Raw genomic sequence first — 21610 nt, forward strand, 5'->3', positions numbered from 1 at the left:
AAAAAATCTGAGAAATATTCTAATGGAAAGATGAGAAGAAAGACAGCAAGAGATGGAGAGGAAGAAGAAGAAGTAGAAAAAAAAATCATTCGATACGATAAATTATTGCCATTTGATTATTTCTTGCTGCCTTCTTGTTTCTGCTTGTTGTTCAAATAAACTTCGCCGTCCATTCATCATTGATATTTATGGATTTATACATTTTAAATTGCTGTGCTGCATGTGTTTCTTATGTGAATATGATTAACATTTTTTTTTTGTATTAAAAATTTTTCGATTTTAAATAAATTTTCATCAAAAAAAAGAGGAAAGTTAGCAATTAATTAGTGGTGTGGTGGATATGCAGGATTGGGTACGGAATATCTGGAGTTTGTGAGCTTATTGAAGGTTCAAATTGAGATAATCTGGTTCAGAAATGACCGAAAATACGGCTGCTGGCCATTAAGACTCTGATTTAAGGCCTGATTTATGGAAATTCAGCAATAAGCTAGAGTTAAGTCGATCTAGGATCGAATTTTTGGCTTTTTTGACATTGTTTACTTTCTAGGTCACTGGATGTTAAGTGCGGTACATTAAGGTTTACTAACATAGTACCCGAGCAGCACAAAGCAACAATCTGCATTATTCGACCTAAAATAGCTTGAATTCAGCCCTCACGGAGTCACAGCAACTTCATGACTTTCCATTAACTCTGTTACTCAGTTGCCCTCAAGTTGCTCAAGCAATCCCTTTGTGCTGCCCGGATTATCCCCAATTCACCTCTCAATTCCTCTATAATTCACACATAATCGTTAAATATGAATATGATTTTAAGCTGAATTTACCTTCTCAATAAAATTCAGATCACAAGACCAAGAAAAACTTGAATTTTTTATGCAAATTAGCAACTTTTTTTTGAATTTTCTAATTTATTGAATAGCTCCCAATTACCATAAAATCTTTGTATCATGTCATGTGGTTCTGTTCTTAAGAGATAAAAGGTTATCGTCCAAAAAAAATAAAAATATGCTTTAAATCTGTCATTTTACTAACAACAAAGTATCAGACTAAATGGATAACGGGTGGACAATTTACAACGTTAATTAAAGATACTGATGAAATGGTCTCTGGGAATATAGCACCGGTGAGAACAACAGAGGAAAGAATTGTCCTCGTTTTACTGCATCATCCGAGAATATTTGCCGACAATAAGATGAGAAACTGAGAAAATGGACAGAAAAATATGCGAACTAATTGATTTTTCTTGTTCATCTTTCTGGCTTTTTTGTTCTTATTCTGCCTTTCCTTATGCTTCATTTGGCTTCGACATTTCTTTTTGTTAACGCGACATTACCGATAATTTTTTGTTAAATGTCCGACAAATATCAGAATTTTTTCAATATTAAAAGTAAAATTAAGTTTTGGACATATTCAGGTCTTTAGCCTTACTATTTGATTAAATGAATGTCCATCAAGTCGTTCTTAAATCAATCCATCACGTAAAGTATAGAAAAATACACATTTAGTCATTTATCGATCCATAAATTCAAATATCCAAGCAGACGAAAAGTGTCAATCAGTCAATCAATCAATCAGAAACATGTAGTAATGTGAAGGTAGCCTGTCAATCAGTAACTATAGTCCATCAAACTGTGTGGGACGATAATGAAAAGGGTGAACGGAAATAAAGGGAGAATTTGATATTTTTGCGTAATAAAATTGAATTTTGGAGGTTCTTTGGAAGTAAATTTATGCCTGCCGGTGTGGATTTTGACGATAATTTGTTAAGTACGTGAATGCAATTCCAAATCAGTTGCCTGCATCACTAATTAAATTCATTTCATTTTCATCACATCCTATTCACTTGAAATCATCAAAATCTCAGCTCTTATGCGCTAATTATTTTTCAGCACTTCCTCGTCTTGTCACACAAACTTTTGTCTATGCCAGTCTTAATTGTGTCTACTTTTTTTGATTGAATCCTTGAAAAGATTTACAGCTCTTGTTTTTTTCATTCCTCATTGTCGTCGTCAATTCCACCCTCAATATCCACTTCCACTCATTCCATCTTCTTTCCTTTTTTCCCTTTCGGTTCTTTCTCTACTTTTAGTTCACTTCAGTTCTTATTGAGTTTAATCAGATTGACATGACACTGTCAAATTCATGTACACATCACATTGAATGAATTGTGGATGGATAAAAAGACACGAAAGGAACAGAAAAAGATGAAATGTGATTGAGAATGAGATTAAATGAATTGTGGAAGTAAATTTTTCATTCTGTATGTGTGTAGATCAATTATTAAATTCACATTTATGTATTCAGTATGAAGGAACAGACACAAAATATTATGAAATTAAGTCCTGGCAAGTCCTGAATTTTAATTTTCATTCTTTTAATTTAATTCAAATGAATTTGACAATTCCGAAGATTTATTGGGTACGTTCAGACTTGGAAGCAAAAGTTTATTAGCTGCAGCACAAAAAAAGGACATAAGAAAGAACTTTGACAGTTCCCCAGATGGATGAAATGAATTGACGTATTAGAAAACTATTCTAGAAACTCAATAATATGTGATGTGACTGAGATGTCTGTGATGGTTGTGATGGGGATGAGTATAAGGCACAAATGGGGTATGAGAATGAAACAAACATTGACAGGCAGACAGATGGACACATTGGAAAAAGAGGAAGAAGACATGATAAAGAAAAAGCAAAAAAACAATGAGGAAGATTGGAAAGGACATTTGAGATTGAATTGAGAGTCGATAGAAAATTTAATTATGTCTTTTTTTATTTGAGAGATGAAAATTTTCTTCTACGACAAATGTGATAGACAGCAAAGAGATGGAAAAGTTGATCAGAAAAAAGGAAAATATTTCATAAGAAAATATGAGAGGATGAGTATGACAAGTGTGGGTGGACATTTTCATCATTGTCATTTTTGGATGCTTGTCGTACTTTTCAAAAACATCACAAGACGACTTTTGAATGACAATAAAAAGCGGGGATGCATTGTGCATGTTCAAAAATTGACAATTTTTTTCAATGATGAAGATTGAAATTGTCAAGTAATTTTTACTCTAACTTCCATCAGTATCCATTCCAAATTGTCACAAAACTTCCAACTTCATCCATATTTTATCCATGAATGCATGACAAAGTTCCAGCAAAGTGCATCGGAAAATCCATATCGATTTTCATTACAAATGTAATTTTTCTTTCCTTTTTTTTTGATGCTATATGCTTGAGACAGTTCCACTGTGATGAGCACATTGAATATGTTCGTGTTCAGAATTGTCAATTGAAAGTCATGAGATATATATTTTGTGTCAATAATTAACACATTCAGATACATTCAATGTCGTTATGGTTAATGAAGAAAAACTGTCAAGTTTGTGGACATCACATGACATTGGATATGACTAATGAATGCACAATATAAATTAGGACATTCAGGACACAAAAGGGAAATTTAAAATTAAAAGCTGAAAGGCTTATGATGAAGGAAATAAAAGAAGTAAAAAAGAAATGTCCTTTGATGGACATAACTGTGTATGCTGAAAAACAGAGGAATTGAATGGATGGAAATAAAACAAAAGGGTGATGTACCTAAGGCTAGATTTCTCTCTGTCTGATGTTTACTGGATGTTTCTTGACAGCTTTTTTTTGCTAATAAAAGTGACACAAAAATTTCTCATTTTATTCATATGGAAAATGGAACTGCTTGTGGAACTGAAAAATTCCTTGAAGAATTGCAAAATGTGACATTTCATTCTCATTAGATGAGGAACTAACATTCATGTGTAATTTTAGATTAATATGTGCTGAGCACATAAATATGATCTAGACAGTTCCTTACGACTAGCGATTATGATTGATTTCATACGAGTGTGACACTCGGAGATATTTTTCAGTTCTATTGCTGTCGCCTTCTTTCTTTCAAATGCAGACGCGTAATGAGGTCACATTTTTCATTTCATCTCGATATAAATGAACGTATGAGATCCAATAATGCAAGCTCGGTCAGTCATCATTCAGCATCAACTTTGATATATTCGAATTGGTATAGCCATGCAGCACAAGTAGATAGATGGACAACGATGAGGAATTGAATTAGTTTTATCCGATTGCATCTCAGTTCAATTTAGTTCCAACTCTTTCTGTTCATCTCATGATGAGTTTTAATCAATGTCAAATGAATCGACAAGACAAATAAGGAACGAAATCAAGAAGAAACAGAAGAAAAATAAGAGAAATGAGGTGAACTCGTCGTCATCATCATCTCTGTGTGGATGTATATAGAAGAAGATTTATTTGGGATGAAAATGTCATCTCACAATTTTCATCTTTCGGATATAAAATTGCAGCAATTCTTTTTGATTCTAAAATTAATGCACAAAAAATCATGTTGAAGTCACTGAATGGAAAAGATCGAAAAAATTATATTTTTGGACATTCAATCATGATTTATCATTGAAAATTTAGAGAATATGACTTTTTTTAGGAATCAAGGAACATGAGGAGATGGAAGAAGGAATGAAATTCCCATTTGAGGACGAGAAATTTATTAGTTTTTGAAATTTTTGACATAAAGCAATGAAAATTGCAATTTCAATTGAATATGAAGCAGATGAGACAGGTTTATGTGCTGCATTCAAGAATGACCACAATGACATCAATCGAACTGCTCAATAGAAATAAAGAAGACTTTTTTGTCGTTCATGTCATAGAAAAAGGAGGAATAATCTCCGACATCTCTTGCATATCAATTGCATGTTTAATGTCATAGAAAGGAGGAAAAGTTTTGAGTTTTATGAAAATTAATTAAAAACTTACCGTTTTCTTCTCGGTTGTTTATCCAACGATATGAGGGTCTCGGTTGCTGCTTCGATCGCATGATTGCTTCGAAATCAAATTTTCTATCTTCCTACTTCTGCTTTTGTTCCTTGCTGCTTTCTTGCCACAATTATTTTTGACTTGTTTATCTGCAATCAAAAAATGAAAATTGTGACTTTAATTCATCCATCAATTATTATTTGTACTGCTGTACTGGATCCTTCAAGTCAAGTCATTCATTCTCACTCATTCAATATTGATTTAAATTAAATATCTGGTAGATATTATTAAGGGAGGCACACGATTTGCATGATTTGGAATCATTAAATGTTGGAATCAACAAAACAGAACAGAAGTTGTGTCAAGAAATTAAATAAATCTACAGGAAGTGTAATTAAGTCGTGAAATTTATGACAATTCATGCAATTTAGAATAAAACATTAAGGTTGCAGGTTCTTATAAGCATTTCTTTATTTTTTTTATATTGATCGATCGACATGCCTCTGTATACACTGTCTATATCGATTTTCATGTCAATTCCATCTTATTCTTATCCAAATGTCCATCAGTCAATGTTAATAATACTGCAGCACATATGACAACTTCATACTCTTGACTGATGTATGATATGATAAGATTATTATTAATCTATAGATTTCTTTGCAGAATAATCATTGGAAGTTCCATTAAAATGCGCATCTTATTAAACAACATCGTCCGAAGCAATCAGTCATAAAATTGAGTGACATGTGACATAAGCACACATACACATCATATCAAATCATATATGATGAACATGGACATAATGAACATAAATGGAATGAGGAGGAAATGAAAAGAAACTTGACCACCAGTCTGCATACATACATCCACATGATGTGTACTTTTGTCCTTCTTAATATAAAATTTATCACTAGATATCTGAAGCTGACTTCTCTCTGTTCCTTGCTGTGTTGTTCTCTCTATTTACTGTACAGAATGTCACTCAAATTGAATCTTCCTTTATTCTCATACTCATACTCCTTATGTTTAGTGCTTATTATCACTATTTTGTAGCTGAATATAGAGAGAATAAATCTTTATTTTTTGGCATACATGTCTAAACCTCTCTTTTGGGTATGAGGCAAGGATGAACTTTATTCACATTTTATTATAATCATAGATGTGATTTTATTAGAAGAGGAAGTCAAGAAGGAATTAAAATATGGGAGAGAAACTTTGACGACCAAACAACTTTGTGACAAGACATCAAGAACACATTTGGAAATGACAAAGGATATTTAATGTGTATGAGTATGAGACATGAGACTATAAAAATTTACTTTGATGTTTTCTACTTCTGTTTTTGTTTCAGGTTCTGTATGGATTTACTTTGTTACTTTACATATTATTTTGACTGTTTCTGATCAATAAAGTTTGGGGGATTTTTTTGTTTTTTGAGGGACTAAGTTTAATTAATTTTATCTTCAAGCTCCAAAATCTTCAAAAGTCTTTTTGATCTCTTTTGATTTTCTTAATTTAAAAGTTTTTGGAATCGACTCAAGAAAAAAAGAATTTTTTCATAGCTTCACAAAAAACTACGGATTGAAGTCGAGGCAAAGAACAACAACGGTCGAGACTTACTGCTGAGATTGATTTATAGTTGACAGTTTCAGCACTGGAAACGTGATATTCCATTGGTTCGGTTTAAACTTTACTGCGATTTTAATCATTTGATAATTTTTTTCTTTCTTTTGTATTTTCCTTTCTGTGGCAGCAATGTATCATTTTGCACTGCACTGCCTTTCGAATTTATGCATTTTATGCCTCTTTTGTGTAAGGGCTCCGAATGGAAAAGAACGATAAAAAAAAGGCAGAAATGAAGGTTCATGCAAGAGATTTTCATGTGTGAAAGAAATTCGATGAATGATAATAAAAAAAATTGATTTCTGCGCTTTAATCATAAATTATGAATATCAGGTTCATTTTTCTTGATAATTGTGTTGGAAGCCCTTTGTGGTATGTACGGCTGGATATCATATAGACACGAACTTGAATTTATTGGAGTTGAATTGATGATTTTTTTGTTATTTGTAAGTTTTGCGATTGAGGAATTTGGTTTATGACAGATAAGGAGGCATATGAGATCAAGGACATGCTTAATACCCGAGTGATACAAAGTAGGAGCTCAAGTAGGGTCCATACAGAGTCAAAACGGACTCTGAACTACGATTGCCTTCAAATTGAACCTAATTTCTCACAGAATAGGACAAAAGAAAGCTTATAGACTTGCATCATCAATTTGCAACCTTTAAGGTTGATTCCGAGACTAAATTCCATCAATTTCCAATCCTTAAGACCCAAATTCCCTCAAAAACCAAACAAAATACTCAAAATTCCCCAAAATACTCATCCACACATCCATCGAATCATCATCGATGATTCACAAATCCAATTAAAAACAAATTTATTATACCAAGATATATTAGATGATATATTGACACCAGATACTGATTGCTACAACAATTTTTTGGAATTCTCAGAAAAGCTTAATAGACATTAATCAATCCTCTGAATCATCCGCGCAGCAAAACCGCAAAATTCAAACAAAAAATTGCTCCAACAAACTGAGCGCATTCTCCTCTTATTTTATGTGTTTACACTTCATTCATTTTTTAATACAAACTTTATGTTGCATATTCACACATTCAATTCAACTTGACACTTTCTGTCACACATATTTTCTCCAATTCTATTCTCTTCTTAAAAAGTTGAAAGGAAATTTTCTTTTTGAGGTTTGTTCACTTATGATGTGTGTCTAGGAAATGGGAGTGTTGGGGTTGCTCATGTAGACTTGATTTTTACTTCGCTGTTCTTGATTTAGTTCTAATATACAGAACAAGTCGATTAATTGATTCGAAATCCGCCAATAAGCCACCCGATCGGCACTCTTTGAAATGTTGCCATCTCGTCGCCACGGCAAGTGTGACATTAACCCGGTTCCGGTATCAAAGTGAATTTTAAATTCATCTGGCACCAAATCAGAGTCATTTAGGTTTAGGATCCAATTTTTTATCGATTAGTCAATTTGTGATTTTTCGAAAAAGCAGAGCTCGAAGTCAACTCAAGTTTTTCTCATGGAGTCGATTTGACTTGAGTTGACTACGAACTTTGCGGAAAAGGCATCCTAAGCGACACAATGCGACAATCCGCCTTTTTTGCCGTAAAGAAAAGTCGAAATCGGCCGTCATGGTGCCGTTAGGACAATTTCGTGATTTATCGTCAATACGGTTACGAGAAAAGCGGTGTCCTAGCCAATATGTTGAGCTGTTCGGGCATGTTCTTGTAATTCCTTAACTAAAGAGCTTATTTTGTTAGTTCCATAGAATATGTTAATAAAAATCAGTATGCTTAGAGTTTGTTTGGATAGGGTTAAATTGAAAGTACAACTGAGAATTGACACATGAAACACTAGTGTACCCTAACACTTATTTTACAAATCACTACGAGGCAACATTCCTATCCCTAACAATCAAAGAGCAGAGTCTGCTATGAGCACACTCGCAAGCATGCTTAACTAGTATATTAAAGTAGAGCAAGCACATAAAAGCATTCTCTTTCTCTGTTAAGACACAGCTCACTAATGCCACGGTTCACAAGTGGTCGATTTATACTGTCACTAGTAGTTTAGTCGCTGGTAGTTTAGTTCAAATACATTAAATACACATCACATCCGAACAATCCCCCCAAAAACTATCAATGTGAAATTATTTTTTTCCTTTTTTTATGAACTTACTTCATCAAATAAAAAAATTTCTTTCGCTTTCTTCTTTTCTTCTTTTTCATTTGAATTAATTTTCTCATCTTTAGTGAAATATTCAACAAATGACAACACTACTGCTCTACACATGTCATCGTGTTCTCTTTTTACTTATATTTTTTTGTGTCTTCTATTTTGTCACATCCTTGTTCTATTTTCTTTTATAATTTTCAAAGTCTAAAGCTTCAATTTATTTCAATATTTTCACTACTTCTTATACTGTATGTTTTTTTTTGTTGAGTGCCTCACATTCAGACATAGAACAAGAAAAATAAAATTTTTTTAATGTTTTGAATTTTATTAGACGAAGATTTATGGCTTCTGTTGCCGCTACTTATGTTGTCGTTTTACTCAATTGCCATCATCATCATCATCATATGGTAGTTATTCATACGAGTCTGTGTGAATGGAATTTTTTATTCCACGCTTATTTTGTTGTTGCGTAGATGCAAATGAGAACAAAATATCATGTCATGTGCTTTATATTTTGGGAGGGTATTTTACTTGCTTAACTACTTAAATTGATGAATTGCTCTCAAAGATTCACAGACAAATACACTTAATTTAAGAAAAAAAAAATCACAATAAATCATGTAGAGCAATAGCAACAAGCACAGTTATTTATTTTGGATATGTTGAAGCCGGTATGCCTTCTTAAAAATTATTTCCAGCACTAAAGGCAACGCGAATTTAAAAAAAAATTGTTTTTTTCTGCAAATAACAAAACTGAACTCGTTCCGTCCTTTAATCCACAAGCACAGACATAGCACATGGTTCTTTCCCTTTATTATGAAGCACAAAGTGATGTGCTATGGCCATAAAGTATAAAATTCTCATTCTCATTACTCAATATTGAGTTTCATTCTCTTTTCAATCATTCTCTGTGTTCTGTTCTGTTGTGCTGAATGCTTTATGAGTTTATTTCCCCTATTTCTATTCCTCTCTTCTCTCTTTGGCTGTTTGAGCTCTTTTTTGGACTTTATTTATTGCTTTAAAATTATTTCACAAAATTTTTTATGACAAAATAATTGCGAAGATGTGTGTATTTTGGAGATGAATTTTACATCCTTTAGTGTCTATACCTTAGTTATGTGTGAAGTATATGATAATAAAATACAGTTTCATGATGATTGAGACATAAAAATATTAACACATTTGAGAGATAAAAAATGATGAGATGAAGCAGAATGTTCTGGAAGATGTGTGGAGCAACAGTATGTGAATGAGAAGTAAAAACACACAAAATATATATTTTTTTAATGTCAATAAAAAAAAGACATCAATCTGAATTAAGAGGAAAAGTAATCAAACAAATTCTTATGAGCAAAAATACGAGAATGAGGAACAGAATTGAAATATTTGTGTGGAGTTGGATTGAATGAGGCGCATTTGTGATTCATAGAGTATTAGACTAGACTTAGCGTTTAATTTTAAGATGCTTCTAGTTTTAGGTCGACAGCAAATTAGGTTCATGTGAATGGTGCTGAACTAATCATCCCAAATAGCACAGCGTGTCCCATAAGGTAATGATTCGTCGCCCTATTAATAATAGGACGAAAAATTGTCCTGACGGCAATGATTTCGACTGTATTTTACGTCGAAAATACAGTTGGCTGCATTGTGTCGCTTGGACAATTTTGATAATTTTTAATAATTTATTGACAATTTTTAAACATTTTGATAAGTTCCACATCTTTGACTCATTTTATATCATACAATTGTTTAACTTTACTTCGACCAACCGATCCACATAGATCCATAGGACCCACATAAACTTAAAAGAAAATTGATTTCTAATTAACGAACAGAGTTCACAGTTTAAGTACATAGATTGTATATGGCTATGATAAGTACAAGGTTTCACGCAAGGAATTTAACTTGGGTTTAGTTGTATTTGCATACAATTTCTCATTCATGCGCTAACAAACAATGATCATACTAAATAAATATGCTCATGAGTATACTCAATCAATATAGTTTAGCAAGCTCAATATTTTGCCAGACAGCACAAACGATTTGCAAAGGCACATTTGCAACAATGTATGCCAAGTTGCACAATACAGTCGTTATAAAACCGATTCGTCGTCTTGTTAAATACAAGATGAAAAGGTGCCTTGACAGCACCGAAAAGCTGTACTTGAATGCAATTTGATTATTATGGCATTTAATTGACATTGTCTTTAATATGTCATTCGATTTGGAAGCCAAACAGCTTTAAAATTTATGTAAATCCCCAATTAATAAATATTTCCCTATTTTTTCCCATTTCGTCAACATTCCATCATTCCGGAATATCCAGAATAAATGCCAGTCATTTACCAGACTTACAAATTGCACAAAATCTTCACACCTTTTTAATAAAATTTCTGCTATAAGAACGAGAAAATATTTAAAATGATATAAAAAAAAAAGTTTTATTTATTCCACATAGAGATCAACGCACAGAAAAAGCCATAAAAACGACAGAAGAGCAACAGATGAAGAATATTTAAATACTTTCGAGAAGATTGAATGATTTACAGTTGTCAAGTTTTTTGCTAAAAATAATTTTTTTTTTATGATGATGAAAAGACCTTTTTGTAACATTTTGTAGCTGTGCCTTGCCGAGTTGAGTTGGTTGCCGAATGAGATAAATTAAATGAGTGTTGATGACCAATTTATGATGCTTTATTGCCGCAAACTTTAATATATTCATAAATTATTGATTAAAATCTCTTTTAACTTGAAATAAAAATTAAAGAAATTTGTACAAATAAATCATTTTTAGGAGTTCCTTAATTCCTCAAAATATTTCGCCATTAAATTGATATAAGAATTTTTGTACATTCGATTTAAAAAGCAGCACTAACGAAAAAAAAAGTTGGAAATAAATTATGGCGAATATTTTTGATCGAGTAAAAGCTAAGAAATAATACAGCAACAACAACAGCAGCAGCAGGGTGCATTTTGTAGTGCTGTATGAAGAATAACATGAAAAATGTCTGAGAAATTTATTGTATTTTAAAAGATGTTGTTGCTATACCTTTCTGTTTATAGCCATGCACAATACAAAAAAATTGCACTCATTTCATCTCTCTCACTCACTTTATTTTTCATAATCAATCACTTCCTTACTTCATTTTTACCTTTTATATTTATTTATTGTATATTTCATATTTATTTCGATTTACATGAAATTGAGAGAATGTAGCATGAAGCAAGCAAGGCACGAATAGAGAAGAAATGGAAAGAAAAGAAGTTCATTAAAGTTGTAAATAATAAACAGAATAACATCAAGTAACAGAGAGACCTGACATGGCTTGATTTTCAATTTACATCAATTTCACAATATGAGAACTTATGTGCCATAGCAATGCCTGCATGCATCCAGTAATCAATTTCATGTTCGGCAGAAAATGACGAACATAAAGAAATGAGAAGGTAAGCTACTCAGACATACAGAACAGCAGTAAGAATTGCTCATGTGTGGTGAACTTTACAAGCAGTTCCAATGTAACTACAACTTGAGCTTCTTTACTTATGCTAATTGGATGTGCTGTGCATCAAAATATTGGAACTAGAACATCTGATCACTTAGGTCTTTCCATCAATCAGATGCTGCTTTTTATGAGAAATTTCCATTTAAATTCAATCGTTTCCAATATTTTTCTAATCTCAAATGGAACTTGCTCATTTCCTCTCACTATATCATTATTTTGGTTGATTTATGGACAAGACGATAAATGGAAATGGAAACGAACCAAATCAAGATACAGAGTCAGAGATCCATACAACTTCATCATTTTCATGATTTCTCATGTCATGCAGTGTGTGTATATCGTAGATCTCACTATGAAATTTATAATTCATGCATGTCTGATGTGCTTGGAGTCTTGTAAAGGTGAAGAAGAAGAAGGAGTAATAAGCAATAGTGAGAGATAAACTGTCCGATTGGTCGTTAATATTGAAATTCAATCACCCAATCAGATCATTATAAATTCTTCTTTTTTTACTTCACTTAACATTATTCCTTATTCTTACTAAGACTGGAATCAACAGCAGAAGAAGACGATGAAGCAAAAGTAAAGAAGATGGAAAGATTTATGAGAAATTCCTCACATACAAATGTGAATCTGGATGAATAAATAGCTTCGATCATGTTGTGGATGTATTTGTGTGCATATGTGAGAATGATTTATTACTGATGCTCAATATTTTCACTTATTTGAGATCCAAATGTGAGTTTTGCAGCCTTCTACTGACTCTTATCAATGATCAGAATCTCACTCAGTTCCATCTTCTTCTTATTTATTAATTCATTGACACTCGACAAATAAAAATTAAAAATTTTCTGTTGCTGCACATTTTCAACTGCCATGTAAATTATTATTTTACATCGACAAGAAGATGTCGACCGAGCAGCACCAACAGAAACAGAAAATAAGTAAGAAAAAACGCGAATTGTGCAGTCAATTCTTTCATGTTTATCTCTCGTTCCTTTCCATATGCTCTGCAATGCTCTCGAACATTGTGTGTGCCATTACGTGTTTGTGAAGTTGTCGTGATACTGCATATATGCCTTGCATCCTTCCTTCTTCTTCATCATCATCCTCACTTCATCGCACTGAAGACATCATGAAGATAAAATAAATTGCAAGGCAGCAAGTTGCAACTTCAAAATATACAAAAAACTCGTTTAGGTGGACGTTCGAGATGAAGGAACAGAAATAAATAAGAAATGAGAATGCATGAAATGGAGATGGAATTGAAGTGAGGTTGACATTTCGCGGTAAAGATTCTTATTTATGGTCAATTCCTGATTTCAAGCCTCTTTTTACTTCTTCTTAATCATCGTCAATTCCAAGTTTAATTTATTTCATTAAATCTGTGCATTCTAATGCTGGACATGCATGTATTTGTGGATTGATGACTCAAATGGTTGATAAATTTCATCCATTAAGATTTACTTCGTCTGAGTCATGTCACATTGAGTCCAATACATGAATAAAGTCAGTCCTCAAAGATATAATCAAGCACAGTCCACAAAATACCCGAATAAATTATCAGAAAAAAAGCATGAATTTAATTTTTGGAACTAAATAAAGTGATGTTGTTGCTCTCGGTCACTCGATCGTTGCTTGCCTGATTGCTTGCTGTTATGAGATTATATTTCAATTTTATGGAAATGAGAAGAGTTGGATATAATGAAACTGGTTCTATGGACAACACGATCATCGATTGATTTTTTTCTCTTTTGCTACCTCTGTTGACTTTGCCTTGCTACCTTTTTGTGCCATTTTTAATGACTTGTCTCCAAAAAATCTCCTTCGCAGTTCAGTACCTGCATTTAAAGCTAATTAGTAAATTTGCATTTAAATTGACGACATTTCGATCATAATTTAGCATTCATCACGCAGTCAGGCAGTCGATTGGATATTGAATTTATAATAATAAAATAAAGGCAAGCAGAAAAAGGCAGTTAAAATAAATTTTCAAAATTGACACATGTGTTCGTCATCAGCCATCTTTTTATTCCCCTCATTTTTATTTCATGTCTTTTCAATTCTCGTCTCATCATGTCGTTCACATTGCCATAACGTAATGTATCATAAAAAGATATAAATGTGTCACACATACAACTTGAAATGACTTGATGATAATTTCAATTAAATGCAATGTGCATTTTTTAAGACATAAATAAAATTTAATTTATTGTAATTAATTGAGTGAAGAATGTGGAAATGAGATTTTTTTTGGATGTTACGGACAAAGAAGACTAAGTCACATGGGACACAGAAATTTTTTGTTGTCAAAAAAAGTTGAATTCACACATTGAATTAAAATAAATAAACAGAGATTAATGGCATTCTAGCGTGACTTCGTCAAAAATACTTTTTTTTTTGCGCGACTTTTCAGGCAACGTCCACATGTTTCAATCATCAATTGAGTTATTAATGGAAATGGGAGTGAAAGATTAAAATTCAAACAAAAATGGACGAGGAATTTTTTTGACAAAATTTGTTGCTTGAAAGATCTTTTGAACAAATTCCATTTTTCACTTGGTGCTGACACAAATACGACTAAATTCACTTTTTTTGGTATTTTTTGAAAATATATACTTAGTGATTGATTCTTGTGATGCTAACCCGATCGGCACATACTGAAATGTTTCCATAACGGCGACGAGGTTGCAGTTTGTTTTGAACCAAGTGGCAGCTACTTAGCAAATTTGATTGTTTTAGGCAAATTTAGGTTATTTTCGTTGCCTTTTGGTTCTAAGTATACTGCTGCCTCGTCGCCGTGTTGGCAACATTTCAATATGTGCAGATCGGTTAACTCAGTGCTTCTCAAACTATATTTTCCGATACACTAGTATCAGCAACGGCAACCAGGAGCTCCAAAGGCTACTTGACGCAGAACAGTGATGAAAGAATGTCAGTTCAACAAACAAGGTGACAGAGCCAGCAACAGAGTCAAATAGAAAACATTTTGTTCTAACTTAAGTTCCATGAATGAGCATGGTATATACAGTAAGTAAGTAAGTAAGTGTCAGCATAGACTTCAGGTGTGCCAGAAGATCTATCAGATCAAACTAATTTAGATTAGACAAGAAGTCGCGCTTAAAGATGATTCACAATCACTGAGTTAAGTTTTAGTACAACAAAAGCATAACATGAGTCTAATACATTTACAGTTTGTGTACTTGACTATGATTCTTGTTGATTCGTCAATAATTTAAAACGGTTTGTTATTAAATTATAACATCCGAGTTCGAAGTAGACTTGAATTTTATAAGGACTAGAATCACCTCAAATCGACTTTCCCATACAAAATCCGATTCGATTGCGAGCTCTGAGTTCGCTAAGACAACGCCTATTAACTGGACATTAACTTATTAATGTTGTCGTGATGCTACTTGTTGTCTTCTCAAAGATAAGCATACAAGAACACAAATCACAACCGATTCATTCGAATTCAGTGTCGATTTTATCAAACAATTCTAAAAATCGCTATAAAATCCCAAAAATCTCGCTTCATTCTTAACTATTTACACACTGATCCTAACTCACACCATCTAAACCTTCAAAAAATAATCATCAAATTTTAAATACGCATGTATTTACGCATAACTCAGCTGATGACATGTGAATGATTTTGCTCGTAAGCCTAGTTTTGATAAAAAAAATTCATGTATGACTTAAAAATTCCAATAATTACGAGTGATTAATTGCCGAGATTTTAAAATTCATTTAGCAAAAATCACCAGAACACATTTTTTAATCTTAAATAATTTCCTAAGTGACTCTCAACATGTTTGCTTTAAATTCATTCATTTTTATTTGTATTTACACAAAAAAACTCGTTTCTGTCTTGCGCTAGTCTTAGATATTTATTGAATATTTTGTAGTAATAATTTAAGCACATTGAATATTGACCTAACCTTCATGGAATTGTTGTGATTGACTTGTGGATGATGATGAAGTTTCAATTTAGTGATTGGAATTTTTTTGTGAATTATTATTGATCGATTTATTGTAATTGGAAATGTTTTTGGAACTGAAACGGAGTTTGTTTTTGAGAAACTATTGATGATCTGAATGATGGGGAATAGAAGAGCTTACATCAAGAAAGTGAACCATATTTTTGATAATTTTAGATCATTTTTGAATATTTTGATCACTTTTGACTTGTTCGAAAGGTGTACGATGTGAAAAAGTCGCAAATTAGTGTTTTTAGTGTGGCATTGCTCAAGTTTGAAGAAGAATTTTGCAAAATCCGGCTCCACGCTAATTTAGAGACACTTTATTCAGTTTTTTCATGTCGTGATCCTTAAGTGTATGCTTTCTCGCTATTGAGATCGGGATCGGGATTTCCTAGGATTAACTGATCCCGAAAAATCCCGGGATTCCGAAAATTTCAAAAATCGGAATCGAGATTTCGAGAAATCATACTTCAGAGTAGTGTTGGGCAGCCTGTGTGACACGGCAAACAGAGTGTTCCTCAAAAGTTTCTTCTAAAAGTAAACAAATTTGAAAATCACTTGATCTAGAAATTTAGCAGAACCAAGACTGAGCAACATAGAATTAAACTAGCAGAAGGAGCAAGCTGTCTTAGCTAGGAACGGAAACCTGTTCAACTGCTCTATTAATAACACACACCGTTCACAGTGGATCAATAATCACTAATCTTCACTATTAAGTGTCTAAAATCCGTCTTCAGAAGTTTAATCTTTATCAAAATATGAAATAGCTAAGAACATGCTTAAAATCAGAGTTCGAAGTCAACTTTTATGGAACAGTCAATTCAACTCAACTCCATTTCGTACAAAATTTGAAACAAACTTAAGTTTTGATTGAAATTTGCATTTTAAATCTGATTAATGTAATTTTAATGCCACATCTGTAAACTCGACTGTTAATACTCTCAAAATTTAGAAAATTTAATCTTTTGAAAATTTTGAAAAATTGAAAAATATACAAGAAATAAATTTTTTGAAAATATTTTCTATGCCTCAACAGCTGGGATTTTTTCCAGAATTCAAAGTCGATTTAAAATTTGTATTGAAAAGGTTGAATCGATTCCATATGAAATTCTAGTCGACTGCAAGTTCTAATCTGGTGTAATCATGTTGTTTATAGATGTTCACTTAACAATTTTCTCAATTTAAATCTCAGCATTCGCACTTGTAACTCAATATTTCCACACGGATAAAATTCACACACTTACTTGCATCAAATGATGAATTTTGTTTGTTTAAAAAATTTATTTAACAATTAATTTGAACAATTTTTCATGCAATAATTTGCATAATATTCACTCACACTCATACACATGCACAGATATATAATCCAATTAATTATTCCACACTATCTATAAATTTACCTGATTATTACTGAAGAAATTTATTTCAATTAATTTTATTCCATTTTCACTTTGTGACCAGAAGAAGTTTTTCATTATTTGAGGTTTGATTAATTATTTATAAATTTTTTGTATACACATTTTTTTATTCATAATTTTTTTTTGTAAAAAATCTCATTTTATAACACATTAATATATTTATTTTTTTATATAGATTCGTATACGATGAATATTTTTGCTTTTTTTCGTATCAAATTAAGTGATTCAATTATCAAACAAATTTTTAATTAATTCACACCAATTAATTACATTCTCAATTAATGAATTAGTGAGTGAAGATCACTTCTTGTGTGTTTTTTACTTTCATCATCTAAAAATAACTCGAAGATTTTTTTTCCTTTCCTTCTTTTTACTTATTTTTTTATAATTCAAATCTTCCTTAATGAATTAATTCACAAATAAAAAAAAAACATAGAAAATTTATTTATTTTTTTTTTCACAATTTCTTCTCATTCATATAAAAATAGATGAAATTCTCGTCTCACTGCAAATACTTTTAATTTTGTTGTGACGTCATTAACTTTTTTTTTAAATTTGATGACAAATTTTTTTGTGGATCAACTTGATATCGCGTCTTACATGATTAATATCACAACATAAAGTTTCCTGCTTTTCTGTCTATTTTAATTTAATTTAAAATACACAAAATTAAATTTTAAAAGTTTTTCAATTTTTCAGTTTTTCATTCCATATTGCAAGAAATTTTCATTTAAAAAAAAAGAATTAAAAAAATAATTTTTTTGGGGGATTTTTAAGCTGTCTTGTACACCTGTGATGACTGATTTTTTTTTTCTTTGAATCCGCGCGCGCGACCAGTACAAGTCTCTCTCGCCAAACAAAAAAACACTGACTAAAAATAAGAAATGCTGCATGCTTTCCGGCCTCACTTAGTGCTGCAAAATCAAAAAAAAAAAGAAAGAAAAAAATACTACAATTCAACTCCATGAAACAAGCAAGCAGCACACATGTGAAGAATAAAATGTCGAAAGAAATGGCAGTTGAGGGAGATACAGTACAGGAGGTGAAACATTGAAACATTAAAACATTTTCAGATTATCAAATGTCAATGTATTAATGTTATTTACACACACATTCATGACATTTGTTAACATTCAACATTGAAGTATATCCACAAATACAATTAAATTGAGAATGAAAATATTTAAAAATAGTGAAAAAAAGAAGTCCATGCAAGTCCAAGTTAACAACACAAAACAGTGTGTTGGATATTTAATTGAATTTGTAGCAAGAAAAGAAGGAACAAAAAAATATTTTCGCTTTCCTTTTTGATTCCGATTTTCGTTCTATTCAAGTGTCAATTTAAAGCCGAAGATATGTAATTTTTGTACTTCTTTTTGGATTACAATGACATGTAAAGGTGGAGCAAATCAAAGAATTTAAATCTTTTTTTGTTTCAATTTTCGAGATTTAATTCCGTGCCTTAGTCCACCATTTTTCAATTCATTCTTGCCTTATTGCCTTTTATTAATTAAATATCTTTAACAAAAAATCAATGGAAAAACTTTTGGAACTGAAATAAAGCAGCAGAACTTGGCTTTTATTGCCCAAAAAAATCAATATCGATTAGCATTTTCTTGTTTGTTGCTGAAAAATATTTTTATGACTTTTTAAGTGCTTTGAACTTTCCTTCTGCGTCTCTCTTTTGCCATTTCATGCCTTTACATCCGAAACAACAATTGAATTTTTTATGATGAAAACTCTTCTCTAAGACTGCTGGAATTGAATCCCCTTTTATGATTCAATTTAGTACAAGAATCTGCATCCCAACCTGATTGTCTGAATAGTCTCAATGGCTTTATTCACACAGCAGTGTTAGTATGAAAAAATCCATGCTATGCCATGCGACACATTCAATTAAAGCGAATCTCAAATTGACGAGACTGACGAGGACGAGATTGAAGCAGCAACAAAAAAGAGACACAAAAAAATGAAGAAATTTTTCCACTCGCAAAACGCCTGCGATCAAGCAATCAAAAGGTGGAGCTAAGAAACAATAAAAATATCAGAAACAGAAGCACAAAATTTCTGCTTTTTCTACAATTTTTTTGTGTGATTTCTCAATATCCACATCAACATCCTCATCATCATCATCATAGCAACAAACAGCAGCAGCAGTATTTGACAAATGATTTATTGCATTCGATATGGCCGTCGTCATAGAAATGAGCACCATCTCATATCTACATCCTTAAATTGCTTTGATTGTAAATGTGCAGCACAGAAGAATGAATGAAGGGTCACTAAAATGTATGAAATAGATTGACATTAATGTGTAGCATAAGAAATGAAATGGATGAATTTTTCCTTTTGTTTCTGTGCTGTTTTTGGTGCTGAACATTTCCATTTCTAGCCAACACAGAATTAACCCGCATTTGTGTGAACATTCACCCCATTCAGCCTTTCTTTTCTGTTACCAATACAGATGTCTTGTGAGTCAAGGCAAGAAAAATTTTAGAAATGGATATAAGAGAATATTGTTGGATATACGAGAATGTGAATGAAATAAGCTCAATGTCATAATCTTAAGAATAAGAATTTGAGGCATAATCAGCTTATAAGTCGATGATTGTTGATCTATCGTGTTCTACTCACGCATATGTGATGGTATGGAGTAGTTCCAATAATCATAAAATTGGACATTAAGGTTTGAAGTGTTTCTGTAACAGAACAAAGCAATTTATCGCAATTTTATGTCTTAATATGAAGCCATGATTCAATAATCGAAAGTAAATTGATTGTGTGAGTTGGATTTGGATATGAAAGACCAATTTTGTGTCAACTACTCCTTCATACTGTATTGTTTAAATTTATTTTTATTTCTTAATATTCCACAACTTGCTTCTCATGTTCCTTGACTTCTATATGAATATAATAACAATAAAACACACAGCCCAGCTATTTATCGATGTGCTGTTGGGTAAAATTGAAGACACAAATGGAAAAGAAAAAGAACAGAAAATGCTTTACGAGAAATAGACACGCGAAATACTGGAAACGACAAGAAATAATGACAAGAAGAAACCTCGAATGTGTCAAATTGGATTTTTTTGAATAAATTTTCATATTTTTCTCTTTCATCACTGACACTTTAAGTCAGGGCTGCACAACCTTTTCAACTTGAAGTCTTTTGTCTCAAAAGTTGCTCAGATCTGCACAAATTGATAGAATTGATGAGAATTAAGAATCAAATGTGGACCGCATGACGAAGGTTCAGCAGCCCTGACTTAAATTATCAAACATTAATCGCAACTCAATATTCACGCATAGCTGCTCTGTTCAAGCGAGAAGATTTTTGAAATCAAATATTGAATCGGTTGTGCTTGTTGCCTTCCATCTCTATCTTCGCGCTTCCATCTTCATTCTTGTCACTTTACAGGTTTTTGACTTCTTTATAATTGCTTACAACAACACACGACTTTGTGGCTTCTTATTCTTCCTATTTCATTTCTTTCACGACTGACTCGGCGAATATTTTTTCATTTTCTGCACTGGCACTGGCACTTGCACATGCACGGATGATTAATTTTTTTAGTTCAGCAGAAACAAATTTATTCATCATGAGCTATTAACATAAATCAAGTCAAGCTCTCGATTTTTTTCAGTTCCATTTTGACGGATTTCATTGCATCGCGTGGGATTTTCAATGAATTGCAATTTAAATTTTTTTACAAATTGATATTTTGTGCCTCAATACAGGAAAATAAACAAGTTGACGTGAGCAACACTTACTGTACTGATAAATGGAAATGGCCTGAAATGGCATGAAAGACGTCCTTGAAGAATTGTGCAAATTTAAAGCATTTTATGCTCAGTTGTGAATGTTTGGAACAAAAGAATCATGGACACTTCCTAGTCTGTAAATGCTTTGTTCAGTAGGAACAATAAAGCAACTTTCTATTTTGACCTGAAGACATAATTCACTCAAATATGTGACATATTTGTAACTGTCAAGATGTTGTGTCTCTAAAATGATGCAAGTTGAAATTCTCAGAAGGATTTGGCTGTTCAATGACCGAAAAAAGTAAAATCCAACAGAAATGAAAATTCATAGCTGCAAAAATCCTGAGACAAA

General features: G+C 32.1%; 1 protein-coding gene across 3 annotated transcripts in view; it reads right to left on the reverse strand.

The window, feature by feature from the left end:
- The window catches only part of tio (zinc finger domain-containing protein tiptop), a 57019-nt gene extending 39381 nt beyond the window's left edge, over positions 1 to 17638 (reverse strand). The window contains exons 1-2 of one of the 3 annotated variants that reach the window (XM_070646426.1): positions 17479 to 17638; positions 4818 to 4966 (exon numbers count right to left, since the gene is read on the reverse strand). In XM_070646426.1, coding sequence (XP_070502527.1) covers positions 4818 to 4878 — 61 coding nt within the window. In that variant the 5' untranslated portion in view covers positions 4879 to 4966; positions 17479 to 17638. Of the gene's footprint in view, positions 1 to 4817; positions 4967 to 6440; positions 6947 to 8592; positions 9315 to 17478 lie in introns of those variants that run through there. The other 2 variants (XM_070646427.1, XM_070646429.1) reach the window with 2 other exon arrangements.
- Between the last annotated feature and the right edge of the window lie 3972 nt (positions 17639 to 21610).

This window comes from Chironomus tepperi, unplaced genomic scaffold (assembly GCF_022539635.2).
Source record: "Chironomus tepperi strain 1889 unplaced genomic scaffold, CSIRO-AGI_Ctep_v1 contig_362, whole genome shotgun sequence".
Classification (NCBI taxonomy): Eukaryota; Metazoa; Arthropoda; class Insecta; order Diptera; family Chironomidae; genus Chironomus; species Chironomus tepperi.